The 20,848-nt window shown below is 53.4% G+C and overlaps 1 protein-coding gene across 7 annotated transcripts in view; it reads left to right on the top strand.

Moving 5' to 3' along the window:
• The window catches only part of dgkh (diacylglycerol kinase, eta), a 36,071-nt gene that overhangs the window by 1,298 nt on the left and 13,925 nt on the right, over positions 1 to 20,848 (top strand). For all 7 annotated transcript variants that reach the window (XM_061823970.1, XM_061823971.1, XM_061823973.1 and 4 more), the window contains exons 3-11: positions 7,999 to 8,109; positions 11,945 to 12,025; positions 16,745 to 16,849; positions 17,836 to 17,968; positions 19,141 to 19,247; positions 19,318 to 19,443; positions 19,516 to 19,618; positions 20,437 to 20,599; positions 20,691 to 20,799. In XM_061823970.1, coding sequence (XP_061679954.1) covers positions 7,999 to 8,109; positions 11,945 to 12,025; positions 16,745 to 16,849; positions 17,836 to 17,968; positions 19,141 to 19,247; positions 19,318 to 19,443; positions 19,516 to 19,618; positions 20,437 to 20,599; positions 20,691 to 20,799 — 1,038 coding nt within the window. The remainder of the gene's footprint in view (positions 1 to 7,998; positions 8,110 to 11,944; positions 12,026 to 16,744; positions 16,850 to 17,835; positions 17,969 to 19,140; positions 19,248 to 19,317; positions 19,444 to 19,515; positions 19,619 to 20,436; positions 20,600 to 20,690; positions 20,800 to 20,848) is intronic.

The following is a 20,848-nucleotide window of genomic DNA, read 5'->3' as shown; positions in this document are numbered from 1 at the left end:
TTTGGAGATGTGGTAGGAAAGCGCAGTGGCCAGAGGAAAGCCGCACGGGCACGGGCACGGGCACGGGCACAACATGCAAACTCCACACAGGCGAGGCGGGAGCGGAACCCGCAACCTCACAACTCGGAGGCAAACGTGCCATCGCCTGACGTATTTCTGGATGCCGAACCCACTCTGTGCTACATTCTTCCGCGCTGTCACCTAAGCCTTCTCGGCCCGCTCGTGCAACGGGCCGCTGCAGCCCCACGCCAAAGGATCCACTTAATTATTGACTTGCTCCACTTCAATCCGTTTCCATTATTCAGCGTTCGGTTTCGCATCTGGCATCTTAAAAAAGTTGCACGGTCGATGTCGTCGTGGCCCGTTGGACTGCATCTAGATTTGCACGTTGCAAATGACAAATAAACCTTTCAAATTTAAAAAGGTCTACGTTGAGCACACATCAGATTTGGGATTCTGCCCCCCTCAATATCAATATTCTGATCATATAATCATCATCATCATCATCACACAGTAAGGAAGGGAATGATTTTTCCAATATTTTTTGGTTCTACTGAAATCCTCAATTTCGAATGGTCTGGCTACAGAAAGAGGCCCCGCGTTTCTCAATGTCCTGAAGAGCAGCCGAGGATTCCGCCCGCCGGTGTCGACTTTGTACGGTGGTCCGCCCGAGGTCTTGCGCGGCGGCGTCTTTTTTCCCAGAAACCTTTGGTCAAGTTCCAAATAGCCGACCGCAAAGACGAGCCGTTTTTTTTTTTCTTCTTCTCTGTCAGTCGACGTTTCCAGGGCGTCGCTTGCCACGGTAGCGGAGGCCGTATCGGATCCCAGAAATGATTTCCTCTGCTTGGCGCTAACGTAAAGTTGCTGCAGTGTGGGCGGGGTGGGGCGCGTGTACGCCGCCAGTTGCTAATGGATCCCGTGTCCGTACGCTCTCCAGAGTGTTGTTCCACTGAATTGTTTGCTCAGCTCTGGGCAGCGCGCGCGCGTGAGCGTGTCGTTAGCGCTCGTGCACGTGTGGACTGTTCCCGCGCCGCACGTCCATCTTCCGCTTCTTCGGTTGCCGCAGACAACCGCGTCCTCGCTAGCCGCCGATGGCGTCGCGAAGACAGCGGCTCGGGGCGACTGGCAAGACCTGCCGCAGTGGGGCTCCTGTCCTAATTATCCTGATGTGTCTTCCGGGTGGCGACATTTGCTTCAAACTCCGAGTTGTACGACGCCATGAAGGAAAACAACGTGAGACGTGTTTTTCCCCCAACTGTTTATGCACAATTACACACCTTTACGCATTTGTTTGGGTCTTCCCGATGAGTGTTTTCTTCGCACCGAAGAAAGCCGCGCGCCCTCTTTACAGCGCGTTCTCTTTAATGCTCCATGATCTGGATTGAGTCTTCCGGCGTTACGATGGTTTCTGCCCACTTCTCATCAGTGACGCGTTAAATGGCAACAGGAAAGGAAGCTGTAGATTTGATCAATCGGGTACCTTCACATTTTGTGGTGAAGGACTGGGATCGCGGCGAAGAAAAGATCTAATTGAGTTGTTGAGAATGGGGACAAAGTTTGTGTTGTTGTGTTGTGGGCTTTGAGTGGGTGTTCTGGTTTCCCCTCTGATGGAAAAACAGGCAGTGTTTCATTTCAGGCCGAGTCCCTTGACCGAGATACACAGGGTCCGGCGTTTCCCCGCCAGAGCGGGCCGGGGCCATGGCGCTTTGATGCTTACAAAAAAAAAAAAAAAAAGACGTTGCCTTCAGATCTGAATATTAGCGGCAAGTAAGTGTTGATGTGGGGAAACCCCGAGACGGAGATTTGGTTCCTGAGCGTCCCTCTGCTCCCTCGTGATGCAAGTCGCGCATCTTCTCTTCGGGTTTTCTTGCAACAGCTCCGTCCGGTATTGCGACTGAAACGGAGACCCCTGGGTCCACGACGGTGAAATCCTCCAGGCGTCATTGAAAGACAGCCTTTACCTCGAAGGGGCCAGTGATCAATTGACGGAGCCGTCCCCGTCTGTTAATGATCTTCACTCTCATTCAAGTTTAGTGTTCCTTTCACGGGTCCACGGTGGCCGCCAGTCAAACTCCAAACAGTTTTGTTGTCAGGTGCTTGAGGCAAGTAAGCCTGTTGCCATTTCCTAAAAGGAGACTTTCACTTGCATGCGTCCATCTGTCCGTCCGTCCGTCCGTCCATTTGCTCTCGTTCCGGGTGCTGGGAATCGGGACCGGTATCCCGGCGGCGGACTTTGAGCAAAAGGCAAACTGCGAAGGTTGAGTCTGAGTGGCCGGGAACTGAACCTGATCTGGACGGCTGTAAAGTCAACCACGGTACTACATAAACTTTAGCCGGGAAGCAAAAGATGCTCTTCACCTGCTTCCACCGTTGACCGTAGAATAGAAAAATGAATGTATTCGTTTCAGCGGAAGAGCGGCCAAAAGTAGTGTGCTAATTTTTGGCTACTTTCTCAGATGTTGGCATAGAAATGCAACACCCCCCCCCACCCCCCCCCCCCCCCCCAAGAAAAACATTGCACTCTACCGTACAAAATTGTAAGTCATCCGCTTGGCGTGAATGCAGCTACATTGGGCTCAGTCGTATTGGCTCAGAAATGAGTTTGAATCTGAGAAAAGGAAAGACATCTGCGGAAATACGGCAGCTGCTCACCCTTCTTCTTCTTCTTCTTCTTCTTCTTCTTCTTCTTCTTCTTCTTCGGAGTCATGTAATGCGATTCCCTTTCTTCCTGCAAACATGACTTTTTCCAAAGCTGGTGACGAATCCGACGGAGGTCATCGCGGGTAAATCGCACAAATGGCACACACGCGAGGTTGCCCAAAAGACGTCAGAGACAGACGAATTTCCCCCTGTGCATTTTATTCAACGCCATTGTGAGATGGAAGTGCAGGCCGCACACTTGCAGGCAGTTCCACCAGAATGCGTCGAGATGCCTGACAAAAGTCAGCGGATTGGGGGGGGGGGGGGGGGCTCCAAAAGATACAGCAAATGCCGCATATGACTCCGTAATGGAGGCCGAGCGGACTCCGACGGCATGGAACGATGACCGGGACTCCATTTTCTCCACGGCCCAATGAACGAGTAAGCCGTCCGTCTTCCTTGCCGCACTCGGGGCCTTGTATGCAGTCGCCGGGGAAAGACGGACAGGGCGGGATTTGAGGCCGGGACGGACGTCCTGGCAATTTATCATCGCAGACTCTCTGGCGCTCTCTTTGATGCTCCGCAAGTCAGGATTCCTTATCCTCACGAATGAGGCCAATGCTCTTTCACGTGGCGACCGCTCTTCAAACCTGGTTGTTTATTTTTATGTTTGTTTGTTCCCCATAATGATTTCACAGAGTCCACACTACACTTGTCAGTCATAGTCAAGAACCGTGTCAAACAGGGTGATTGAAAAGTACGTGACTCCAGATGTCGAAGTAGTCTACCTGTAATGTATTTCTGACGTCTTACAAGAATTGAGCATGACGAGAAAGTCTACTGCACGGATTTTAATTTCCTATTCGATATGGGCACCGGCATTAGCTACCAATTTCTCAACCCCCCCCGCGCCCTCCGGGAACCGCGTTAAGTGATTGTGGGATACAACGCGTAACGTCTCGTATTGGAGTTGTCCAAAGTTGTTGCGCTTGTTTGGCAGAGTAGACCCGACGCCGCAGACAAAAAAAGTCGCAGGGTGTGAAGACTTCCCGGAAAAGAGCAAAACGTCCCGATTGTTCGGCTCCCGTAGGCTTCCTAATGCAACTGCGCTAGTTATCGTTTGGAGGTTTCGGGATCGGGATTCCGCGGCAGTCGTTCACAGCCTCTGCTCTGTTTTGCCCTCCTGGGAGTTGAGTGGCTAGATTAGGACCGCCATTAATCAGGTCGGCTCCACGGGGGACTCGTCATCGGCCCGGCGCGCGGAAATGGCTCCAAGGTGAGACGGCGGGACCGTTAGCGAAACGGGAGTCTGTCGTTGACCGGGGGCCGGCCCGAAGCGGTCAGGACCTCGCGGAACCGTTTTGTGGAAAGGAACGCGAGCCTCGTCGGCTCCGATTAGCTTTCCTCCGTTGAGTGAGCGAGCGCAGCTGCTGAAACCATTTGAAGGGCCGCCGCCTTTGTCCATTGTGCGCCAGCGTCGCAGTTGTCGCGGTGGTCGGCCCGCCGGTGCGTGGCCGGAAGCCGCGCGCCGCTCGGGTTACTCGGGTTACTTTCCCCCCGCACCGGGACAATTTGGCCCAAGAGCGGGAGCGGTGGCGCTATTTAAAGATCACTTCTGACCTACTTGGCAACAGGAAGGAGATGGAGACGAGAAAGGCAACTATGGAGGCCAAGGAGGGACAAGAGCGGAAAGTGGAACATCCAATTCAAGCTAAAGTCCTTTGTGCACCTCTGACAGGTCAGCTCGAAAAGTTTTGGATCCCGGTGGCCTTTTTTCAACTTGTATGCATGGCACACTTTCTCACGATGCTTTCCATGGATTGGACTTGAAAAGACGCGAGGGTTAGTCCAGCGGGTCAGCGCTGAATACGTGGGACGGTGCCTCCCGCCGCACGCCACGGAGTCAACGTGACCTGTGCTTGGCATTCAGATTTAGAGAAATCTTGTCCTACTTTCAAAGCGGGAACGGGAAATGCAGCTGGAAATATTTGTTCCAGTGTCAAACTGCCACACAAAAACGCAAGTGCCGTTTGAGCATTTTCATCACAAGACGTGTCAAGTGCTGCTGGTGCTAAAATGTGAAAAGAACTTCCAATTCCAATACGTGTCGACTCAACCGGGATCAAGGTCCGAAAGAGACTGCGCGCTTGTCCCGAACAGTTTGCCGTGTTGCACAAACTTTTCCGTCACTTTTCCTTTTTCTCATTGATGCTCTCCTTCTGAAGGCGGCAGCGCAACAAAAAAAAAAAAAAAAAACAAAGTCCGGACGGCAACATTTGCAGATTTGACCTTCCCCCATAACATGTGAAGTATCTGAGTCGACCGGGGAGGATTCTTCAAAAGCGAAGTTACGTTATTTTTCATAAAATGTCAAATCTGCAGACATTTGGCCACGAGACGCCTCCTTGGCGCCCGTCACGGCCTCGCGTTGTCTTGTACCGAACGGCCAGGGCTCGTTTTCTGTTCCGGGGCGACAAGAATTCAAGTCATTGTTAACTTCTTTGTTTTGAGCCGTATGTGACCGTCTCATGATGGCATTTTTTTCTTTTTGCCTCGACCGGTACACGAGTGCCAGTGGCAAAAAAAAAAAAAAAAGCAAAGCGCGCACGGCGGAGCGACCCTCCGCACGCTCACTGAGCCGGCCCGGCCGGTGGCCCCTTTTCCAAAATTTCATCTGACCTTTGACGTGTATTTTTGTCATTTACCCTCCAAGAAGCTGTGCGGACGCTCGAAGAGCTCACGGAGCATTTCCTTCAAAACAGATTCCGATTTCCAGCATTTTTCCTTGGCCCTAAATTGGGCGATGACTTCACATGCCACGAGATGGTCTCAGTCCTGCTGTGATTGCGCTCGCAAAGGCGGCCTTATAGGGAAGTCCGCGTCGGAGGTATTTCACCTTAATCCAGGAATTTGGCCATCAGCGGCGTTCACGGAAAACAGCGGAAGATGCTGGCTGCCTTTCGCTCTCTCTCTCTCTCTCTCTCTCTCTCTCTCTCTCTCTCTCTCTGGCAAAACAAGACGACAAGATCGCAGGACTTTCGGCGCCACAGCAAAAGAGGTGCTCCTGCAAGCTACGAAGGAGAATCCTGTCCACTTCAGTTTTGTCTTGTGACGATAATCCCTGAAAGAACATTGGCACTGGAAGCGGCCTTGGGCTCGTTTCCCTCTCCAGTAAGTCTAAAATGGGTCGAAAAGCTTTGCCTACGTTTCCAAATCAAAATACTTTGAGCGTCAGGGCTGGCCTCACCACCGTCTTCTACACTTTGCCTCTAATCCGGCTGCCAGGCCTTTGTGGTCTTCATGTCCCGTCCCCCCCAGCACCAGCACCAGCACCAGCACCAGCACCAGCCCCACACTCTCCCCCAGTCGCGTGAACGAGATGTGCTTCGCCCTCCACTCTCGTAGGTCCCAAAAGTCTTCCGCCATCTGTCCCTGGATGCTTCTTGATCACCGCTCTTTCATTCAGCGATATGTCCGCTCTTTCTCTGTCTTGCGAGCTCGAATACCCATTCCGAGATCTCCTTCTTTTCCTTTGGTCTTTTTCCATCCAAGGCAATCTGGTGCATCTTCCTGTTCCCTCACAACATCCGTCGACCTCGTCTTTGCTCTCTCTCTCTCTCTCGCTCTCGCTCTCTCGCTCTTTTGCCTGCCTGTTCAAACTCCACCCTCTGGACGTGCCCAAACCATCCAACTTTGACTCTCCCTCTAATGAGCTCATTTCTAACCCTATCCAAAACCCGCTGACTCCTCGCGAGAACGTCACCGTCTTCATTCCCGCCGATTCCGAGATGTCGTCGCAAAATCCAATTGATTGTGTTTGCGCGGGACGTGGATCGAAGGAAGAACGCCGGTCGCAACAAGAAAGTTGTCGCGCTTTCTTTTTGGAGAATAACGAATGAGTCCGGAGACCGGCTCGTCCCGTCGAAAGCAATCATCTCTTTTGTGTACGTTGCAGCGCCGTCGGTCCGGCCAATCTTCTCCCTCGAGGCGTGACCGAGCTGGCCAAATCCCTTTGCCGTTGAACGAAAGTCTCGGCGAGGTTGACGGCGGCGACTTCCGCGCGCCGCTTTTGCGTCTGCCTGTGTTCCCGTTTCTGTGTTGAAGTTGACACAGCTGGTGGGCAGGATGTCAGCTTGAGGCTTGGGGCCCACGTCTCTGTTTGTAATTCCCCCTCCAAGAACAGCTTTCCTGTGCTATAAATAGCCTGTGTGCGTATGTGTGTTTTATGCTTTCCACGTGCGCGCCTTTGCAGCGCCAGAGAACGAGGACGGGACCTCTTCGAGCGGCGCTCGCCGACGCTTGCCGTCCGTCTGCGGCTCGGCCGGCGCTCTTTGTCTTTTAGCGAGCAGAAGAGGCGGATGATGGAGCCGAAGAAAAAAATTTTTTTTTTGCCAGACTGATGATTATTTTTCACTCCCAGACCTTATTTGTAGGTGTGTTTTAAAACAAAAAACCAAAACCAAGCCTGCTGGTGTCTCGCTGCTTTTAAAGGTGAGAAGCGGCCACCAACGTGGCGGCGAATGCCGCGGTCTCCGCTCGGCCGCACGGGGCGAGGCCGGCCGGCTCCGCCCGGGACCGGCCGCCGACCGATCGCAGCCTTCGGTGTCCTCTCGGATAGACGAAAGGAATTGAGGAGATCTCGTTTTGTCGTTTGTCAGTGCGCCTCCTTGGGACAAATGTCACGATTGGGCCCCAATCAATTCTGCGGTTTCCCTCTGCCCCATTTTGAAAGTAAGCAAGTAAATCACCAGCCACGCAAAGTCAAAGCTTTCACGTCGACGCCAAGATACGTTCGGCTCGTCGCGTCTTCACTTCAGTTCTTCGTGTGTCGGTCGCACGTCGACTGTCAAACTCACGAAGTCGGACGTCGCGGTTCTCCGACGGCTCGGAACGCTTACGGTAAGACGTACGCCGGCAAGAGAAATAAACGGCGGAGACCGACGTCGCTCCTCCGTTGTGATTATTTCTGGTTAGCCTCGACTGGTTCATGCAGCGTGTTTTTCAGTTTCCCGCTGTACTATTTCCAAGCGTGAAGGGAGCGTGCGGTGCCATGAAGAAAGGCTTTTTTACCTTTCGGGAAAAGTCCAAACCATCCACTGCACATTTCGGTCGTTGCAGTTTGACTGAAGCCACCCGATTTAAAAATGACGTCGATCGTCATACGGCTCGAGAAGAAGAAGATGTTTCGGCCGCGTTAGTGATGACATCAGAAGCAGGAGTCAATCCCGGTTACATTTGCCGTGATCGCTTTTGCCCGCGCGAGCCGACCGCGAATGGGCGATGGACGGTTAAGAGTGTTTGTGAGATGCACTTTTCACAAATGCGCGCTTTGTTTTTCTTTCCCGTCTCCTCCTGCAGACGAGCGTAAAGGAAGGATTGTTGCTGAAGCAAACCAGCTCCTTCCAGCGGTGGAAGAAGCGATACTTCAAGCTGAGAGGCCGAACTCTTTACTACGCCAAAGACGCCAAGGTAAGCGCCGCCTGTCAAAGTGTCCAACAAGTATTCAAACAGCAGAGAATGCACATGTTGCAAAAGGGGGTTGGAGCGTCCACTCGATGGCCCTTTTCGCGGACTTGAGTACGGCTTATTTCAGCACTTGCGGCACCTTTGAATGAGCGAACATTTTCCACACGCTATCTTTATTGTTGCAATAAATAACTTTCAGCAGCCTGTTTAGTCTGATACACGTCCAACGTTTTTGTACAAAACAGAACGGCGTTATTTTTAGATGAACGCCCGCTTCTGCCTCTGCGTGACACTTTGCGCGATGTTCCGCATTGGCAAATTCCAATTTTAAGAGGAACATTCTTGAAACACGATCCCGACAAATATCCAGCAAAGAAAAAGAAACCCTTGATCGCACAAACGTCAAAAATCAAAAGCAACGATCTTACTTTGAAATGAGCACAATTGATCAGCTCATCAAATCTCTTTTATGATTGGCCAAATGTATTTGAATTTGATTTTTTTTTTTTTTTTTTTTAGTAAAGCGAACCCGGATGAGTGGAGGCTAGCGCAGGGATATGTTCGATCGCCGGTGTCAAACTCAAGGCCCGGGGGGGGGGGGGGCCGGAGGATTTTATGTGGCCCCGCGAAAGCAAATCACGTGTATTGATGCCATGATTTTTGTTGGAATCTGTACTAAAATTTCAAATCGTCATCTCACAAATGATAATATTGAGGTATTGCGAGCATTTTTGTGTTACCAAACAACAATCATTGAAAAATAAGAGTCCAAAAGTAGTTTATAAATTCCACGATGAGAAGTCCAATGCGGCCCGCGACAAAAATGACTTCGACAGCCTTGTTTGAGATCATTTTAATTGATTGCTGTGTTCTAGCCTTTGATTGTTTTTTTTTTCATAACCATGAGATCATTTTGAAGGAATTCATTTTCATCGCAAACGTATTCACTTGTGTGCCCGCGTTGTACAGTACACGACGTGTCGCTAGTCCTCGTACGACGATAACCGACGTTCGGCTTGTGATGACTGACTGTTGCTTTCTCTGACTAATAGCTGGCCTCACTCTCTTCTGATTTCTTTTCCCACTTCCTTAACTTGGAACCGGCCCGGCCCGGCCCCCGCCCCCGCCCCACGTCGGCAGTCCGACCGGCAAGAGCGAGCGTCGCGGAGTCGCGTCTGCTGGCGAGCTCTGGCGGCGTGCTGGAGCGGCGCGCGGCGCTCGCCCCCGGCTTTGGGCGCCGGCGCATCCGAGGAGGGCCTAGTGAGAATTCGGGTCAGCGCAGTCGGGCCCGTAGAGATGCTCCGCCCCCTCCCACCTTCGCTGCCGTTGAAGTCACCCGAGCGCATCGCTGTTGTGTCGAGAACCGATTAGAGCCCGGCTGATACTCCGATCACGCTTGAACTTAACGCGGGTCAACATTTATCTGTATTTTCTCCGGATGGAACTAATTTGGGGCGCCGTTTTTCTGCTCGGACTGCATGGCGGGCATCAAAAGACCAAAAAAGCCTTCATTCCGCCCGACATCTTCATGACACTCCTTGACTTGAAGTCGGAAATCTTAGCAAAAGCAAAGCACGGCACCGCGATGCGACGCAACCGATGGCCGAAACTGCGGCTTGCCAGAGAAAAGAAAAAGTTGCCCGTTAGCATTTGTGACGCTTCTCAGCAGGAGGCGCAACCGGTCAAACAACTCACGGCTCCGATCGGTTTTCGGATCAGCAAAAAAAAAAAAAAAAAACCAAAGCGGCAGGTCGGAACGGGCGGAGGAAGTCGTCGGGTGGCGGGAAAGCCGGGACGGGCGGCTACGAAACGAAACGCCGGCGCGCCAAAGGAAGATGCCGAGGTTCTCGTCACCCCTCGCCCGGGTCAAACCTTTTACGTTCCAGAACAGCATCAGCGCCGATGGGGAGGGCGGAGGGACTTACTTGAGGAGAAGCGATAATTCATAACCAGTATGTATCCCCTTCCGTATATCTGGAAAATCAGTCTTCAGTATCAGTCGAGCTCTAATTGCAGGCCAATCGTTTGAGGCTTCCATTGTCACTCGTCATCTTCCCTCGCATACGCCGTTCTGGGCCTGCCGTCGCGCCTCCGGTCGACGCGTCCCGTCCGCGTGCTGTATGTTCATTGCGGCTTGGCTCAAACCTCGGACTTTTGCGCAGGGCCCCCGTAGAGGCTTCGCAAGGCTTTTCCGTGTCAGCTTTCGTCACAGCTTCCCCCGAGACACACATTTGCTGCGTGTTACGCGTCGGGGTCCACGCAGACGGCAGCCCGTGCGCCACTGAGAGCGCGAAGCCGTTCACAAATACGCCAACACGGTGGCAAAAGCGGCAGCGGTTCCGACCCCCTGAGCGTCGAGCGAATCCGGTCAGTACACGTTCGGTGCTCACATTTTGAAAGAAAAGTCGGCGGATTGGTGACTGACGCGGCGCAGCTCCTTTCCCACCTGACGGAAACGAGGCCGTCGTCTCTCCAAGGCCGTAACGGACACCGGTGGCTTTCCACGCCGCTCCGGCCTCGTCCCCGACGCGAGGTAGCGCCGGCTATTTCGGGGCTTCTGCGCAAGGCGGCGGGAAAGCCGCGCGACTTGCAGCTTGACCTCAGCCAAAATCCCAAAATGGAATTACTCATCCGGTATGTTCATGAAGTTCAACATCTTGTGTGTGTATATATATTATACGTGAAATCGGAGGTGTCAAACTCAGGACCGGAGGGGGCAAATTTTCAGGATTCTTGCCAAATCTGTACCAAAATTTCAAAATGTCATTCTCAAAAAAAAAATGATGAAGATGAGCTATTACGAGCATTTTTGGTACCAAATGAAAAACATGTCGCCCTTCGTTTCCGATTCCAAAACTAGTTCACAAATTGATGATGTAAATGGATGATTTATTGGCCCTCTGAGGGAAGCCGGAACTCCAATGCGCCCCGCGAGAACAACGAGTTTTTTCAGGGCCGGCCACATTTTGCCTTCCATATCTGCTAAAAACAAAACAGGACACTTGGCAGAGGACGGTCACGTGACCGACTCGCACCTGCCGAAGACGTCTCGGTTCTCACCCCAACTTGTTCAAATGTTGCCGCGTCTTGTCGTTGGCCTGGTCGATTGGCGATGTGATATCAGGAAGTCATCTTGGCGTTTCCGACAGCAGACGTTGACTGCAAAAAGTGGTCAAAAGCCTCCACGCCCAAATCTTTGGGACTCGACTTTATGGTGAACTTTTATTGCGCTAGCCGATCTAATACCGAGCTCGGGTCTCAAAAGTCCTCCCCCGTGGGTGGTAATTGGCCGTTTTGGGGCGAGTTCGGCGACACGTGAGCCGAAGACTGGGCCGCCGCACGGAGTCTCGCTATGCGGGCGCAGCGCGTCGTGATTTTTCATTCGTGGACGCGGTGGAGGTCTGTGCCCTGCTAACTGCCGTCGTAGTTTTGCTTCGTTTTCCTGATCGAGTCACAAAACCGAAACGTGCACTCTGCAGCTGTGCGTGGTTCCTACGTAGCATCATTTTGCGCCTTTGATTGGTTTGTGTGGAATGGGGGCCAGAGTCAACCTCTCAAGTCCGGCAGATTTGAGGCGTTGCGCAAATGGCTCCTTTTTGCCCAAAAACCACAGCGGAGGCGCCGCATCTCTTCTTCAAAGGTGTCCTTTGAGAAGGCGCGATTGCCGCTAGCGCCTCCAAAGCGAAGCCGTCGCTTGTCGTCTTTGCTTTTGGTGGGCAAAATCCGGGCGTAAAACGCTCTCGCCCGGACCCCATTCCTGGTCTGCCTCGCTTTGCACACGATAAGATGTTTGTCTCTAAAAATGTGAACGCTAACCCCGGTCTCCGCTTTTTCGCAGTCTCTCATCTTTGACGAGGTGGACCTCGCGGACGCCAGCGTTGCGGAGTCCAGTACCAAGAACGTCAACAACAGCTTCACGGTGAGAATCAGCTTGAGTTGCCGAGGACGTCAGAAAGACGCGAGGACTTTTCCCGTGGTAGCTTCAGCCATTTTGATAAAAGGTCCACTTCGGGTCCTGAGAGTTGACGCGCGAGGTGCGCAGTTAGCTTCATTTCGCTCTTGCCTTGACATTTTCCCCATCAAAATGGCCATTCAAGTCCTTCTTGTGGGTTATGTAGGCCGCAACTGACAGTTGACCGTTCACGATGAGAACAAAACGGGTGCGGGAATTGTTTTTGAACTGCGAATTCAGTTTGCTCCGTGGTGGTGCGGACATTTGAAAAGCCACCCATCGAAATGCGCTGAATGTGTTCGCAGACCTTATTTTGGTCGAAAAGAAATACTGTACACGATAGAAACCGCTGCGAAGACCGTTCTGCGTGGCGTCTCAGCCTTTTCGGGTCCAACTCATTTTGTCACGGGCCACGCGGTAGTTATGACTTCCCTCGCAGGGCCGTTCCGAACCCGTGTGAAGGAATTATCACCTCATGTAAGTAGCTATACACAACAAATTGATGAATAACTACTTGTAAAATCAGAAGTTTAAAAAAAAAAAAAAAAAAAAAAAGCACGTTCTTAACGATAGCATTTCTTTTCAAAGCGGGATCGGACAGTATTACATCGGGCCACACAAAATGACGGGGCGGGCCGGATCTGGCCCCCGCGCCACCCGTCTGACACCCGCGGGGTGCAGTCACGCGGTCGCCGCCGACTCCCACGATGCAGTGCAGGCGGCTATTTCGTTGCATTTTGGCACGTGGCGGCCATTTTAGGCACGGCCCATCCGGCGAGGCCGCAAACTTACTCGCCTCACGTCATGTTAAGGTTTTTCATTTTTTTTTTTTTTTTTTTTGAAATACTTTTTAAGCTACGTCTACGTTTCTGTCGTGTAGGCAGGAGAATTTCATCAACTTGTGCTTGAATATTTCTGGCGTATCTTTAGGTGACATTTGGAGTATTTTTGGCGTCCTCACTTGGGGAAGCACAGCTGACATTTCCTGGAAGCCAGCGCAGAGCGTGATGTAACAAACGTGAAATATCAGCGCTGAGGACGAAAAATAGTTGCCTTCTAAAAGTGGCTTGGCTGGGGCCGGGTGATGCTATTTTAAGGGGTGTGTGTGTGTTGCGGAGGGGGGGGGGGGTGGGGTTGTCGTCGGGAGGGAGAACAGAGCCCCTCGGGGAGCGTGCAGCTATTTTTACACGCACGCCTTGAAACGCCCGCGTGGGAATGACCCGTCGTCGGCTGCGTCCGTAAATGAGATGAGCTGCTGATACGGCTGCTCTGCGTGCGCTCGCGTGAAAGAGACGCCCGGCATCGGGATCTCCTTTAGATGAAGGAGAAAGCCCAAAATAGAACAGAGGGGCGGGGGTGGAAGGTGGGCATTGTGTGTGTGTGGGGGGGGGTGTTTGCTATGTGGCCACCGCAAGCGGGGGGAGGAATACACCAACTTGGATACGAAGAGAGTTGCACAAGCCTCTCCACGTGTGCGCATGCGCCGCTAAATTGTGGGCTGGAATGTTTTCAGCTTTCTTACCTGCACCACACGAGTAGTTCTGAAAGTAGCTGACCGGTGACGGGACATTGGGATTTTCTGGGAATGGACGTGGTCCACGGTCGTGTGAAAAAAGTGGAAAAAAAAAAAAAAAAAAGCGACATTTTCTAAATTCTGTCATCGCGATGACCGGCAAACAAATCCGGCGGAGCGCGACAGTGCCTGCCCCGAAATCTGTCCAATAGTGAAGGAGGTCACGGATCGTTCCGGTCTCGTCCGTTATCTGAGCCGCTCGTCCTCACCAGGGTCGCGGGAGAGCCGAAGCCAATCCCAGCTAACTTCGGGCAGGAGGCGGGGTACACCTGAAACTGGTTGCCAGCCAATCACAATGCCACCTAGGGGCAATTTAGAGTCTCCAATTAATTGACCACCAACGCCCCCCAACGTGTTGCTACACATTTTGCAATCCATTTTTTTTTTTTTTTTTTGCAAAAGACCTCGCTGCAGTACAAGATTTGGGTGCAGTAGTTGGGCAAAGCACGATGGCCAAAGAGCAAATTTGACGACGCCGCTGCATAAAAAACTTTATTGGCGGTGAGACATTCACATTGGTACGTCTAAAAATAAACTCGCTTTTGGGTTCCAATGCAAGCGGAGCTCGACACAAAATGCTAATTACCGCTTGAGCCGATCGGACGGACGAAAACGAGCGTCCGCACTCGCGGTTCGTGTGTGAGGGAGGGCGCAGCCGCCCCCCCCCCCCCGCCCCCCCAGACTGGGCGCGGAAGCTCCGCCCCCTCTCGCAGACCCCCTCCTCGAGGCTCGCGCACGTGCGACGGCGCCGTTGTTCCTCGGCCTGGATACGAAGGAGGCCCCTCGTCGCATTCCCACGCAAGCGCAAACTGGCCATTTGGGAGACGGCGGTTCTCGTTTCCCGCGGCAACCAATCCTCGCCGGCAGGGAACGGCGGACGCGCCTTCGCCTGGCAGTCGGCCTGTACAAAGATCGGGAGAAGGAGTCAATGTTAGGCGGTGCCAAAACGCTCCATTTGAGATTTGTGGCGCCGGATGGCAGTCGATGATTATTTGATGTTTGGAGGGAAACTCGAGGGGACTTCAAAATGGCTCCTTTTGGATCGGAAAAGGCCGATAAAATCATTCATGCACGTACAAAGTACCTTTTGGGCCTTAACTACGCTCTGAGAAGAAGTACCTTGGAAAAAACACAGACTTTCTTTGATTTACAGGTGCGGTAAAGGTGTACCGGCGGACGTTACGGACGATACGTTTCACTCGATAGTCACCTTCAGCATACAAAAAAAAAAAAGAAGTGGACTGCGTTTCCCTGAGGAACTCCTCCACCCTGGTGGATGGTTACTTTGTTTCACCAGCCTGCTTTTGTCCAAACAGCAACGTAATCGCAATTGTAAAAAGGTCGCCGATCGACGCTTGAACATGTTGCAAATTACACCAAGAAACGCGTGGAAGGTTCCGACTTGCCAGATCCTCGACGGAAGCCAAAGCAACGCTTTCTGGCATCTGCAAGTCGTCCTCTCCACTTACACGATAAAGACGAAAGAAGAAACGGTTAACTTGGGGCGGGAGGCAATGATCCCACGCGCCACAAAAGAGCGCAAACATCGTGATCGGGACTCCACGACGACGATAATTGACGAGGGGCTTCCGGTTCTATTCATCGGCAGGTGAACGGACGTATTTGACGATCAAAAGTTTGGCCGGCGGCGTTTGGCGTCGGCTTGTATCGGGCGACGTAGGACACCAGCTTGTCTCGCTGCACCGAATCCGAATTGGGGCTGTGACGACCGCAGCTGGTAAACTGAGATCTTCCGTCCGGCTCCGCGCGACTTTCGGCCTCGCTTGTCACAACGTTCCAAAGCGACATTTCGAAAGCACGGCAAACCCTCGCCAAACTCTTCCCAGCGTCTCGTGCCAGATCGCCTTCGTTCTTTGCCATTTCTTCTTGATGGTCGGCGTGGAATCCTGCCTTTCTGGAGCCGGAAGGTGAAGGACGGAGCGAGAGAGCGTTAAGCCGTCGGAAAGGATTCCGCCGCGGCGGCGGACGGGCCCGACTTGAGTGCGGTCGGTCGTCCGTGTCCGATGGGCAAAGTCCGCCTTTGGCCCGAAGTCGCCCGGGACAGAGTTCAGGCCAGCCTGAACGGGAGAATCCCCGTTGACGATGAATGGAAGGATAGAAGGAGGGAGGGAGGGAGGGAGGGAGGTCGTCGCCGAGCGTGAGAGAACATGTAGTTCGCCCGCCGAGCCGCTAGGTGGCGAAACGGCACTCCCGAGTGTGCTTTCGACCAGCGACCGAGCCGGCCTTGTTTGGCGCCAACATTTCTTCATTTTCAAGTCAACTGGCGTGTTAACAGCCTGATGAATTGTTTCTATGGGGCAGAAGGCTTTTTCCCCTTCCCTACTGAGACGACATTTCTAGGTAAAGGTTGAAAAAAAATAATGCCCGAGTTAGGCAGCAGTTCCAGCCAAGACCCGACGCTGCTTTTGGTCAAGTTTGCAAGTGGACCAGAGGCGGCCAGCGGAGCTCACCGTGGGCTTCCGGAAACGCTTTTGGGATCGTGCCGTCTTGATGTGAGCGACCATTTAGAACAACGCCTTGTGGCACCTTCTTGAATCCGAACAAGTATAGGCACTAGTTGCACTTTGTAGAGCAACTGCGACTAATTGAATGGATGACAACATCCAGAAAATGTCATTGTGATCGTTTCCGCTCAAGCTTTGTGTTTGTTGGTCGTCTGACTTTCTTGCTGCCATCTTTGTTTTGCTTTTGTTAAGAACGGACTGAGAAGATGAGGCTTGCGCACGAGGACGCGTCGGAGAGCCGAGAGCAGAAACACGTGCGGGGCGGCTGGAAGCTGCGAGGCGCGAAGAAAAGGGGCGGCGGGGGTTGGGGGGGGGGGGCGGTGTTCTCTTAGGGGGATGAGCGAGCAAGCGTTAATGAGGGGGAGAGAGAGAGCGCGAAGGGAGATGGAGAGTCAGGTGGGCTGCTTGAAGGGAGGCGGGGCCGCCTCATCCTTTTCTGCCTTCCGGCGAGACGGTCTCGCCACAAACGCTCGGCGCGGCCGCCCGAGCGTCCGTCAGTCCATTTCGCTCGCCCGCTCCTTCCTCCTCATCCTCATCCTCATCCTCCTCTTCCTCCCTTCCCTTCCCTTCCCTTCCCTTCCCTTCCAGGTGATCACCCCTTTCCGTCGGCTCATCCTCTGTGCCGAGAACCGCAAAGAGATGGAGGACTGGATCAGTTCGCTCAAGTCCGTCCAGTCCAGAGAGCATTTCGAGGTAAGAGCGCGCATCCGCGGAGAAGCTGTCGACGGGGCTTTGACACAAGGGAGAACTCCGGCGGGGGCTCGATGTGCTCGCCGCGCTGGGGGGGTGGGGGCGGATGTAAACGTGCACGTCGACCATCACCGGCCACGTCGGGCAACTCACGAGAACTTTTCATCTTCGCGTGTTCTACACTTGAAATGTCGGACGGAACGCAGCGTCGCCTCCGATTTGGGAGGGAAATCTTATATAAGACCCCCGCCCCCCACTCTGTTTTCTGCACTGCAATGCAGCTGCACCCCCAAAGCTCGCACACGGGGGGTTCGCACACGTGCGCGGCGCTCGGTTGCGCCCCTGCGCGGAGACGCCGCTTTGGCGCGCGGTCGAAACGGGACGCACGTCGCCCACCGGGGGGCGCTATTGCCAAACGCGTGGCCATTGCGTCGAATCGTTGACTAGCGATTACGCATCGGCGTTTGATTTGGATGACTCCCATTTTGTTTGTAAGTACTTGCGCGTTGACGTCGCCCGCGCCGGCATCCGTGCCAGACAAGGTTTCCGGACGTGACTGAAACTTGACCTTTAAACGCAAGCGAGACAACTGCGGAGTCATTTGCGACTGCAGCGGAAGAATTTGGGCCAAGCCGGCAAATTTCCCGCTTCTTGTGTTTTTGACCACGTCGTACACGAGGTCGGGAGACCTGCAGTCAGTCGTCAGTTTGTCGGCGTGACAAAACGGATGAAGTCGCCGTGGGCCGCGCTTTCGTCCGCTCGTCTTTTTGCCGCAATCGAATGAATCCGAACGGGGTGATGGCAAGATTTCGGCCTCCTCCCGTTTCACGGGGCAAAGCGGTGGACTTCCCGACCGAGTCAGTCACCCCGAGGAGGCCAACGTGGGTTTGCGAGCGAAGGACGAGCTGGCGCCGATGTGCACTGTTTGTATTTGTTTGCACCCGCAATCCCGGCGGCACCAACCTATTGTAACTTCTCCTTTTTGCCAGACGGCTCAGTTTAATGTGGAACATTTCTCAGGGATGCACAACTGGTACGCCTGCTCGCACGCACGTCCCACCTTTTGCAACGTCTGCAAAGATAGCTTGTCGGGCGTCACCTCTCACGGCCTCTCCTGCGAAGGTACGTACACGCCGCTTCCTTCCTTTACGCGCGCGGCCGACGGCAGTTTGCTCACCGCGGCCGTCGACGGTGTGAGAATTTCAGTTCACGGCGCTTTCCGCCGGTTTTTTTCCCGATATTTAGCGTGGAGCCCCAGAACGGCTGCTCACCACAAGTGCATAAGTGGTGTCCTTTGACTATTTTCCCCCTGAATCAGTCGTGTAGCATCCGAGCGCGAGTGGCAGGAAGTCAGTAAACGACTCGGGTTTCCTTTCCATTCGTGGATGATCGATTGGTTGCGCCGTAGCCGCAAACTGGCTTGTCTACAAAAACAACCAAGTTTGATGTTGTGCGCGTTGTCTCGATGCTCAGCTCACGCACTCAAACACGGATCGTCTTTCGGCACAATCCCAATCCGTCCGAGACTCGCGCGCGCGCGCGCTCAGTGTTGCCGTCGTAATGATCCGGATGGGAAATGTCGACGACGTTTCTAACGGCGGAGGACGGGAGCCGAGGGCAAATGTCCGTTCAAGTTCATTGCAGCTCCTTTGCTCACCTCGTGCACGCATGAGGAATTCAAACTCTCAACAGCAAAAGTTTGATCATTTTGGCTTCCTGGTAAAAAAAAAAAAAAAGGGTCTGAATTTTGAACGTACTTTCCATTGGATCCCGTTCAATTTTACTTCCATTCGCTTTGGACTACATTGAAAAATCTCACCAAGAATATTTGTCTCAGTCCTCGTTCAAAGTCTCCAAAAATAATCTGAGTCGTTACCGAAAAAAGTCATTTCACTTGTTTCAAGCTCTCAGTGAAAAATGAGCTTCAAACAAGATTGTCTAAAAAATAAATCACAAGACGAGATGTTCTTGGTAGGTGTTTGGAACGTTTCATCAATAAAGGGGACCTCATCTGGGATTCGGCCGTGGAAAATCGCCCGAAATCAGTTCGAAAGAAAGAAAGAAAGAGCGAGCGAGCTTGCCAAAAAAAAAAAAAACCCAACCAAAAATTGATTCAGTGCAGTGCTGCAAAGTCCAACCACAATAATGAAGCTCTTCTTCACGGCTCCGTCCATTTGACGGGCCGCTTATCCTCACAAGGGACCGATCGCGGGCCACCCGGAGACGAGTCCGCGTGGCAGATTTGACTCTGCGGAATATTTGCGAGTGATCTTTTCTGCGCTTGCGCTTTTCAGTCTGCAAGTTCAAGGCCCACAAACGCTGCGCCGTTCGAGCCACCAACAACTGCAAATGGACCACGCTGGCCTCCGTCGGCAAGGACATCATCGAGGACGAGGACGGGGTGGGTGCGTCGTGCCGAGTCCGCACAATAAGAGGTCGAGTAGTAGCAGGTGCCTACGTGCGTCCGACAGATCGCGATGCCTCACCAGTGGCTGGAGGGCAACCTGCCCGTCAGCGCCAAGTGCGCCGTGTGCGACAAGACATGCGGAAGTGTGTTGCGGCTGCAGGACTGGCGCTGCCTCTGGTGCAAAGCCATGGTGAGCGAGCACGACGTCGCAAATCAAAGCTCTTCAAATACTTTCTTTCTCAAGTCGAGTGCGCGTTTGCAGGTGCACACGGCCTGCATGGACGTGTACTCCCGCAAGTGTCCACTCGGTCAGTGCAAAGTCTCCATCATCCCCCCGACGGCCCTCAACAGCATCGACTCGGACGGTAGGCCTAAGCACGCGCGCCATCCCGGCTCAAACGTCGCCGGCCAAAGTCCGAGCGGCAAATCGCGTCCGTTTAGTTCTGTTCTGGCCGGATTTCGGAGCTCAATACGACCCGCGGGCGTGCTTCCAACGCTACCGCTATGAGCCGCTCTCGTGCCGTCTCCGAGATGCAAAATGCTTGCACGGTCCCGGTACAAATGGAAGAAATGGATCCAAAATAGTCAGCGTTTGAATGAATCTGTCACAAGTGGAGCGGGAATCCTTCGGAAGCGGGCGAGCCACTCGGTTCCGGCCTCCCTCCGCCTCGGTTGCTCGTCGTGGGCCGGCGTTCTTCTCATTTCAGGCAAACTTTTTCATATTGGCCCAAAAGCAAACTAGCCAAAACGGGATTGGGCTCAGTATCCCAGTTTAAGGCAGGTGAGCCAATACTTTTGGCAATGTCGCGTATTTTCCGCACCATAAGGCGCACCTAAAAGCCTTCCATTTTGTCAGAAGCCGACGGTGCGCCTTACGTGTGGATCAATGTTGAGCCTTGGGTGCAGCTCCATCTAACGTGACCCCAGCCTCTACTCGATGCGCCTTCTACTCCAGAAAATACGGTACTGAACTGATCCGGTTGACAACAAAATGCCGTTTTTACTGACATGCCAAATCAAGAGAGAAAAAAGGTTTTCTCTGCGGACGAGACCGTTGGGGAGAAAAATACACACAACGGACGGCGGACCCCCTGCCGTGCCCCGCCCTCGGGCAAAGCTTCACGCGGCGGCAATGCAAACAGTTCAGTCGTTTGAAGGTGGTCTGGCACGGTTTTGCCACCAGGCTTCTGGAAGGCCACCTGCCCCCCGTCCTGCGCCAGTCCCCTGCTGGTCTTCGTCAACTCCAAAAGCGGGGACAACCAAGGAGTCAAGTTCCTGCGGCGCTTCAAGCAGCTGCTCAACCCGGCGCAAGTCTTCGACCTGGTCAACGCCGGCCCCCACCTCGGGTGAGCCCGATTCCAGCTCCGGACGGCTCTCGTGGCTAATGCCGCGTCACTGACGGGTGCGCGTGTATGTCACGTGCGGTCGTGCTGTCAGTCTGCGCCTGTTTCACAAGTTTGACAACTTCCGAATCCTGGTGTGCGGAGGCGACGGCAGCGTGGGCTGGGTGCTGTCGGAGATCGACAAACTCAACCTCCACAAGCAGGTGAGCGGACAATTTCTGTCGGCGTCTCGGATGGACGCTCGTCTTCTCC

The sequence above is a fragment of the Syngnathoides biaculeatus genome, chromosome 6 (assembly GCF_019802595.1).
Source record: "Syngnathoides biaculeatus isolate LvHL_M chromosome 6, ASM1980259v1, whole genome shotgun sequence".
NCBI lineage: Eukaryota > Metazoa > Chordata > Actinopteri > Syngnathiformes > Syngnathidae > Syngnathoides > Syngnathoides biaculeatus.
The sequence above is the reverse complement of the archived record's forward strand: the minus strand, read 5'-3'. Positions and strand labels throughout refer to the sequence as shown.